At 38.1% G+C, this 10000-nt stretch overlaps 1 protein-coding gene across 4 annotated transcripts in view; it reads left to right on the forward strand.

Moving 5' to 3' along the window:
- LOC116842865 (broad-complex core protein) overlaps positions 1-10000 on the forward strand; it is a 64267-nt gene that overhangs the window by 52000 nt on the left and 2267 nt on the right. For 2 of the 4 annotated variants that reach the window (XM_032812662.1, XM_032812660.1), the window contains exon 7: positions 7357-7632. The exons of the other annotated variants lie outside the window; for them this stretch is intronic. In XM_032812662.1, the coding sequence (XP_032668553.1) occupies positions 7357-7619 (263 nt within the window). In that variant the 3' untranslated portion in view covers positions 7620-7632. The remainder of the gene's footprint in view (positions 1-7356; positions 7633-10000) is intronic. 4 annotated transcript variants of the gene reach the window in all.

Consider the following 10000-nt stretch of genomic DNA (forward strand, 5'->3'; position numbering starts at 1 on the left):
TCCTCTCTCCATCTGTTTCTCTAAAAGAATAACCCCCGATCATTTCCATAGGGTTAAATAGTTGCTACGATAAAGCACTTTATCGCGTAATATCAAAAGCAGTTCTTTATCGCAAAGGGGAAAAACGGATGGAAAGAATGCGGCGAGATTTTGTTCGCACGACAGTTTTCTAATGATACAGTGAGCCTTCGATTCCGTTAGTTGCGTTACTGTAAGATAACATTACGACTATCTATATAGATATATCGGACAGATAGCTTCCCCGATTAATGTTCGCAGGTAAACGCTGATTATTTAAACGCGCGGAAATGTTGCGAATTATAAGGAATATAAATCCTTCGAAAGCCTTACGACAATGTTCAATCGTAAATCTGTGTGAATAACACATATATCGTCTAACTAAAAATTCCGAACTTTGGAAAATCTTGGCTATTTTCGAAAGACTGATTCTATTTCGGTCAAAATGCATCTATGCAAAGTCTATGCCGCATTTACGCGCAAAGATAACGTTGTCGCGAAAAAGATCGACTGATGATTTGATAGAGAACTTGACGAATTATTAGCAAACGTGTTGCAATGTAACGACAACGCGACTTCGTTTACATGTTGCTCGCAAATGCGATTTGGGCTTCGAATAAAAAAAAAAAAACGTACGTCACCGCCTGATAATTCTCTGTTGTGTTATTTTTTATTAAAATTGTCTTGTCCACACGCACGCGCACACATATACACACACATACGTATATATAATTTTCGTGTCTCGATATCAAACGTGATCGTTATCATTGTCGCATCGCTATCATTATCGTTGTTGTTCTTATATAATTACTATTATATACATACATATATATATATATATATATATATATATATATATATATATATATATATATATATATACATATATATACATATATACAGGGTATCTGCCGATAACATATGCTCATTTCGTATACGTAGATTAGGTCCAAACTGAATATAAAAATTCCTGTACTATTTAGCGGACTATGATATAAAATTTTAATTATTAATTAAAGGAGATTGGCAAATGATCATATATGATATTATAAGTGGAGTGCTGTAAAAGCGGTTTCTGGATCGGACTAATTAGCGCTCCTCGCGGGCTGCTTCCTTCTAACACACCACCGTTCGACGCTCGATTAACGCATCGTTATTCGACTTAAACGTCGAGTGACGTTAGAGATTAGATATGAAAAGCGCTGATTATCGCGATGGAGGCACCGTCTCTATAGCATTCCATTTACAGCATCATACGCGATCACTGACCAATTTTTTTTAACCAATAACTCTACGTACTTGTTTGCCAAATAGTAGAGGAAATTTTGTTCAATTTGATCTAATCTATACGTGCGCGCAAAATGAGTATATGTAATCGTCAGACGTTGTGTATGTGTAGGCGCGTGCGTGCGTTTGTATGTATGTGTGTGTATACACATACACACATACACACACGTGCAGGCGCGCAAAGAGAGAGAGAGAGAGAGAGAGAGGGGGGGGAAAGCACGATTATATTATTATTTCTTAAATTTTTATTATTATTTTAACTACATCACACCGTCACGCCTCCACCTACACAACTATAATTATTTTCATCACCATCAACATTACAACCGACATTGTAATTGACATGTCGCTACTTTCATTGCTATTATTGCTATTGTTATACGTTGTCACCAACGAATGATTACGTCTAATTTCAAAGTACTGTCATTATCAATGCCGCCTTCACCATAGTCACAGTTACGCACTACATCTGCTGCTATATAGTTACTGTTGTTACTATTATTAGCACGGTTTCTCCAACTTTTATCGTTATGATTACGATTTATTCATTATCAATTATTCATTATCATTTTCATCATTATTATCATCATCATCATTATTATTATTATTATTATTATTATTATTATTACCACACTATTATTATTTTTAAGCAATATCAAATGCATTTTAATATATTTTCATTTTTATATATAATAAGAAAATGTACTTTTTGATTTAATAACTCATTTGTGTTTTCACTCGTTCTTCTGGTCACCTATCACATCCTCAACAGATAAATATAACGGATAAAAAGTGTCGCGTTCAAGTCCGTACTGATTATATAGTGTGCGCGAAAGCTTTGCCGCCAGTATTTAACGGCAAGTTTTATTTTGAGCTTTTCTTCCTCTGTTCTTTTTTTCCTTTCCAGCCGAAAGGTAAGTGTTCTATCAATGCGTTATCGTAGTATGTCTCACAGATACAACGTCTATACTAAGGACGTGTGTATCTTGATTTCGGAGGCAACATTTCGTACAAATAACTTGCATTAAATTGTTAACACTTGATCGAATTGATACTTTGCTATGCTATAACGTTTCGTTGCGTAACAGCTGGATTTCACATGCGTCGATCTTGCACCGATCCTGCGTTTTTAGTATCATATCGTAAAATATGATTTCTCAACATTCCGGTAATAGGCGATTAATACTTGCGCCTAAATCTGTATACGATATATTTCCACGGTCTTGTACATGTAAACCGCCGTCACTGGTGTCGTATTCGGCATACTTAACATTTGTGGCTTACGGTCAACTATAAAACTAAAATCGGTGTGTTATCAATTGATATTTGACCAATCAGTGGACCGACCAGTGGACGTTGGTGAATAGAGTACAACTGTGATCAAAAGAATTCTCCAACCGAACTTGCCCATAAAGTTCGCGTCCGTTACAGTTTATCTGTAACGTTATCGATAGCTGTTGTAATGCAATGAGCGCTAATCGTGCTGTCAGAGAGAATGTGCTGTCGTGAGGAATACGAAGTAAGAGCGATTTGTTTTATCAGTCGGGAAACATTTCAATATATCGATATCTCGAAACTTCCAGTTGTCTCTCTCTCTTTCTATATATATACTGATTCCAGGTTGTCCTTCGCAATTTTGGTGGAAACGTAATAAACGGATTGAGGTGAACATAAAAGTCCTATACCGTTTTGCGATATTCGTAATAATAGCCGAAATATTAATTAAAGATAAATTGGTGAATGATTACACGCGACATGATAGATGAGCTGTAATGGCAATGTATGTTGTGTTTATATGTTAGGTCAAATTGAACATAAAAGCCTTTTATCATTTCGCAAATAACCACGTAGATTTTTAGTTATTAATGAAAGAGAATTGTTACATGGTTGTGCGCAATAATGCACAAATCTTCTTTAATTAATATCTAAAAATGTATGTGGTTATTTACAAAAGAGGACCAGTTTAATCTAATGTATAAGTATACAACGACAGACGACGCCACTACCACTCATCTATCACATCGTGTGTGATCATTCCCTAATCTTCTTTAATTTAATACCTCGAGATTTATTACGAAATTGTAAAGCGGTAAAATGGGACTTTTACCTCAATCCGTTCCATAAAAATCGCGGGGAAAAATTTGGGACATCCTGTTATAATTCACTTGCACATATGTTTTTAGCTATCTCGCCTCAGACATCCTGTGTGTATACACACAAAAGCACATACATAGATACAGATTGTCTGACGCGAGATGGCTAAAAGCACGTGTGCAAGTAGATTAAGTCAAACGGAACAAATAAATTCTCTACCATTTTTCAAACAACTATATAAAATTTCGAGATATTGATCGCAAGGAAAGGTTGAAGGCGAAATATGGTACGCGATGTTGTGGAACGAGTTTTATAAGTGAGAGTTCTCGTCAAAAATGACTGAAGTGCGAGTGTTTCTTAGCGACACACTAAAGCTCGTGTCACACTACGGACTGAAGACTGAGGATTGCGAATTGAAGATTGAAACTTGACCAATTGGAACGAAGCAAGATTGAAGTTCGTTGATTCGTCGAAATCTAATCTTCAATCCGCAATCTTCCATCTCCGATCAGCGGTGTGACACGGGCTTAACGGCACGCTCGCGATGCATCGAAAAATACTCGGCCATGCATCGCTCGCATGGTTACTCCATATTTAGCTATCAGCCGATAGTCATTGTCGCTAAGAAGCAATTGCGTCTCAGTTATTTTCGATGAGACAGAGCTCGTCTCACGACATTGTACGTACTTGTTTGCAAATTTTTGTTCACTAATATCTCGGAATTTTATGTAATTGCTGGAAAAATGGAAGAGTAACTTTTTGTTCAGTTCTGTTTGCACACGTACGTTATTGTGCCTTGCGTCAGACACTCTGTATATGTATACAGGATATTGAGAAAAAAGACTTCAGATTTACAAGAAATGGACAGTACTTACTAAACTGAGTAAAAAATATTAATAAACATGAATTGAAAAATCAACCTTTTCAAAGTTAGAAGCAATTTTGATGATGTACATTATTTGACCCCTTATATTATTACATGAGGCATGAAAACAAAAGATTATCTTATAACAGTGTAACTGTGTAACACTGAACAGATGTGTAATTATAGATTGCAAAGACGAATGTTTCGCATATTTCGAATTGAAATAAGATAATAATCTCTTGTTGTAAATTGTACGTAGAAATGGAAGCAGGACATCGAATATCTTTTATAAACACACTAATGAGAATGTTATGAGATAATTTTACGTTCCCACGGTGCATATAAGCAAATAAGTCATGCGCATCATCAAAATCGAAAGTTGCTTTTAACTCTGAAAGAGTTGATGTCTCATACTCACTAGTATTTTTTATTCAGTTTAGTGAGTACTGTTTACTCTATAAGTCTTGAATCCTTTTTTTTCAACGCCCTGCGCACACACACACACACACACATATACATCTTTCTTTTCGAAAAACAAACAAAATTTTCCTGCTGTAAGTTTTCTGCAAGGAAAAAATCTGTTATGCACGGTGTCGAAAGCAAATATAAGTCGGTGAAAAAGCAAGCAGGTATTAATAAAGGGACGTAATATCACGGAAAGTCGAGAGAGACGTTTCAAATCGAAAAGTACGAAAGTCGTCACGCAGCTCACCAGATTCACGCATATTTATTATGTTTATGTTTATCTAATGAACTTCTTTTCGAGTTGCATGCTTTCAATGTCATCCAGAATGCTCAATGTATCTATTCTATCGTCGTTTAACTTCTCCACATGTCCGTTAGAATTCGTGTACATACCTAAGACCTGCTGTACAATGTTCATGTATATTCATAGTACGATTTGGCGACGCACATATATATCCTACTTGACGGTGGAAGACATGCGAATGTGCGGTTTTGTACGATTAAGCACTCATTTTTGTCTTTCGTTCGACGAGTATCCATTTTACTTTTTCTTTCCCCATCCCGCCTCACTCTCCCATTCTCCATCTATTTATCCATCTAACCATCTATCTATATCTCACACAAGTAATATTATACAAGATATTCCTTGAAATGAGATTACACACCTTTAGCGAAATCAGATATCGCTGGAAAAGATTTTTGGACAAATGGCGAATTATTCTGAAGTAATGATTAAGAAAATATATTAATATAAAAGGCTGGCCAGACAAAAACGTATAATGTTTAGCTAATGTTTTGTATTTAAATTGAGCGTTGTCGTCGAAATAGGAAATACTAAAAATTATTATTCCAATGACGATATTTTGACGTTTATTATCATCGAATCTTCTTGTGTTGTGACACCAAAAAGCGATTGCATAATGTGTACGTTATGCAGAAACATTAGAATTCATTGAAATTGCAGTGATATATAATCAAGACAGAATAACAAACCTTTATTTCCGCGACGTCAGTATTCGCACTTATATCTTTCATTAACAGAACTTGTTAATAAACATATTTTATAAAATAACGAATTACATCAAGTTCCAAGCGATGCGTTCGTTTCTCTGATATTTGTTAAATTAATAAAAATGTTACACAATATACATAAAGTAAGGTAAATTACATCGATCGATATGAGAACAACGTACTAAGTAAAATTGATTACATAAAGTACAGGGCGATAATATAAAGTACGGTACGATTTTTAAAAGCATGAGAGCCATTGGTCCTCAGAATATCGCGCTTTGATGGAACCTTGTTTTAAGAGAAATTAAAAAGCCACCAATTCGCATTCCGCGGAATACGTTCGCCTCTTTTATCTCGCAACTTTCTCTCGTGATCGTACGTACACATGTTCACATATAATATACACGTGTAAAATGTTTCGGTGCGTGCCTATTCGTGTGATATCGTGTACGTACGCGTGCGAACTATTTCATGCATATGCGTGCACATCTTGTCCTATTTGCCGTTTCGAGTTAGCAGTGGTTGAAGTTCCGAGAAAGTTCCGGTAGAAAAAAATCATTAGAGAAGAGTTCTTACTTCGCTCCGCACATATGAATGGAAACGACGCGTCCTCGTATCTTCCGCGTCTTCGATCCTACTCTCTTGTTTATTCCTCCTTGTTTATTTATAATTATCGTAACATGCGCGTAATTGCACCTCTAACGATGCGAGTCTTGCGTCCGATGGATGAATGGATCGATCGATCGATCGATCTATCGGTTGATTGATCGATGTGCGATCTACGTAGGGAAGGGATAGAAGGATTAAGATAAGAAGACGAAAGAGGAGGAAAAGGAGAACAAGAAGAAGAAGAAGAAGAAGAAGAAAGAGCGAGAGAGAGGAAGAAGAGGAAGAGGGTGGAGAAGAAGATGGAGAAGAAGAAGAAGAAGAAGGGAGAGAAAACGTCGGAGATAAAAAGGGGGATTGAGGGGTCATTGGGAGAAGGGGGAGGGAGACTGATGGGAAAGAGCGGCATCGACATTTTTTTACATACGTGCACTGACCATTGCGAACTCTTGCGTGTTATATTCATTTGTTTCAAAATGTTGTCCTAAATGATGCTTTCAAAATAACTGAAATGAATTTCAAGTCTCAGTTTGCATTATTCAGTAATAATTGACCGTCAGAGAAGAATGAGATAACAGGAGATCTCGCGGAGAGAATATCGGCGAGCCAACGTACGATTGTTGAAACGCGAGAAAATATTTATGGTAATTGTCGCGTTTATATATTTGCTATAAAATATCGTTACTAGAGAGAGAGAGAGAGAGAGAGAGAGAGAGAGAGAGAGAGAGAGAGAGAGAGAGAGAGAGAGGGGGGGGGAGTAAGAGAAAGAGAAAACAATCATTACAAGCTAAAAATACTAAGTACTGCAAGCCTTAAGTGAATATTCATTTATTGTTTCCGAAACTTAGAAAAATGACAAAAAACGCTATATAAAAAAAAACCGATGTACTCGCGCTCGCGCTTGCGAGCGAGAGAAACACTTAGGCGGTTGTATTTCCGGCGGTATGGGTGCGGGGTTTATAAGTGTTGGGGGTGTGCAGCTGCATGAGAGGTGCGTTGTTGTGTTTCAGTGCTCACCTCTATGACGGGGCTGACCTTGAACTCTCTGAACACCCAGTCAGCGAAGAAGTTGTTCACCTGTCAACTGTGCGGCAAGGTACTATGCAGCAAAGCATCCCTGAAACGCCACGTTGCTGACAAACACGCCGAGCGACAGGAGGAGTACAGATGCGTCATCTGCGAGCGGGTGTACTGCTCGCGTAATTCCCTGATGACCCATATATATACCTATCATAAGAGCAGGCCCGGCGACATTGACATTAAGTTCTTTTGAAGGTTTAGATAAGGTAGGGACCACGCTAAACATCTATGACGCACAGCATTTTCAAACTTTAACAGTTTTTCTCAAAACTCACTCTTGTGTGACTTGATACATACATACATACATGCATAACACACACATATACACGTCTCTCTTTTTCTCTCTTTCTCTCTCTTTCTCCTCCCTCTCTCTCTCTCTTCTATTCTTTTTTTTCATATCTATATATTCGTAAAACACATACATATCGATGCGCCACGCTTATTTTCTACCGCGCCTTCTTTGAAATTCATTTCGCATTCTACATTTTCCGTGCTTGTCGCGCATCGGCAAAGATGCATCGTCCTTTCCCCTTGTCGGTAGGGCGACACACCACGTGAGAGTTCGTTTCCTTTTTCTTCTTCTCGTTTCGTCCTAGCTCCGCGAATGGCGCATGCCGCGGAGGGAAACCGGTCTCAACTCGCACGCGGAACCTTCTTACTTTTCTTGTTCGTCTTACGGTTCGAGTCTCGCGTCGTGTCCGATCCTTGGCTCGCGTAACCGCTTTCTTTCCTCTTATCCCGTCGTCCTTCGCGCCTCTTTGGTACCGTACGCACCGTTGATCGAGTTCTTCCGGTATTCGCCGGCCCGTTATACCTGCTGTCAGTGACTCGTATTCTCGGTGCATCGGTAAAGCGCAGCATGTCGCGCAGAGCCACGCGTAGCCCATTCTTCCAAAAGTTCACACACAAATGTCTAGTATTTAACTGCAGTGTACACCCTGTGTACACTTATTTTGCGCGTCTCGCATTCTTTCGAAAGCGCAACAGACACTCGGCCGCACCTGTTACACGTTACACACATGCCAAATCAAAGTAATGGAAAGCCATTATTATTTCTCGTACATACACATGCGACTTGTGGGCTACAATTATATTATATTATATTGTTAATATCGTTCTAACGACGACTTGTCCTTCGCAAGGATTACTTTATCCTACTAGCATCGCGTCGGGCAAATTAGAAAATCATCTAACTCCAATTTTAATCAACGAAATTGAGATACTCATTTCATCCGTCTCGAAAGTTTCGTTCGGAAAGTCTCCTATCAATTTGGAATGTTGTGAGTTAGGAGGTTTTCTCTAATTTGACATGTAACGTCGCGGTGTTCGAGTGTCGAAAGCTCTATTTGAACTAGCATTCCTTTTACTTACATTTACTTAGCATATCTGGCCATCTATCGCATGTACAATCGTAAAAACTCATTGTACCGACATAGTCGAGTCTGTTTACGTAACTGAGATTCAAGGTGACAACTAACGATACGCTGCCTGTCGACAATCCCCGTGAAACAATTTTCCTCAAAAAGGATGTTACTGGGGTTAGCTTTTCTTACCGATGTCAAGAGCACGGAAAAAACGGTTTGGTTGAATTAACCAAATTTTTTTTCCATATGGAAATAGTTGTACGAATAGTGGTTCGCCATCTATCGTAGTCTATCGATACAGAACCATTGCGAAAATAACCAATCTCCGATTAACCTACGTCCCTCTCATTTCATATCGTTTATGTAACGTCCGCTACATTTCGTACATCTCACACCATTACATTCCAGTTGAGCTACCAATCTGCACACTTGGCTATTCGTTTGTTCGCTCACGTTTGCATGTACGCCTGCTGCCTGCTTGCTTATTGCTTTGCTCACGTGCTTTGTTCAATACATGTTTCTTCATTCTTTTTCTGAACATTATCGAATCCGCAGATAGGAGTTGCGTTTGGTAATACACATGTGTATTTTCCACAGTATACGTAACATGAACTATAGATATATGCGCGCGTATTACGGAACGCACAGAGAACACATCAGCATTGCACATCGATCGAGAAAAAGAAGTAGAGGTTGGAAATGTGATCAACGCGTAGCGCGGCGTGACAAGAGATTGTTGGTTTCGCGAGACTGTCATATATATATATATATATATGTATATATGTGTGTGCGTGTGTATAATCAAACGCGCTGTCGCATTGGTACGATACATATTTTTAAACATTTTCAAATCTCGAAAATGCTCATGTTTTTTCGTTGATCCTATGTTCGCTATGCCTAATGTTATTTTCTATTGATTGATTGCATTTTCGTTGTTTGTACTGTTCTCTGATTAATTTCGAATGAGCGTCAAATCATCAGAATCATCTATAATCGTACAAAATATCTGTATTATTCATGTGATCGTGCGAAATTTGTCGCTGGATTTTTCATCTCGAGCCACTTAACGCTTTTTGTTTGATCGGCAATATGATTCACGATAAAAATCAACATATTCTCTTTTCTTCTAAAATCTTTCTTAAAACGTGCACACGAAACGCGAGATTTTTTTTTATAAATGCGAGTGATTCGAAATTAGCGACAGCGCGCA

Source organism: Odontomachus brunneus, unplaced genomic scaffold (assembly GCF_010583005.1).
Source record: "Odontomachus brunneus isolate Ranch 3 - 2012 unplaced genomic scaffold, Obru_v1 Obru_scaffold_028, whole genome shotgun sequence".
In the NCBI taxonomy this organism is placed as follows: Eukaryota; Metazoa; Arthropoda; class Insecta; order Hymenoptera; family Formicidae; genus Odontomachus; species Odontomachus brunneus.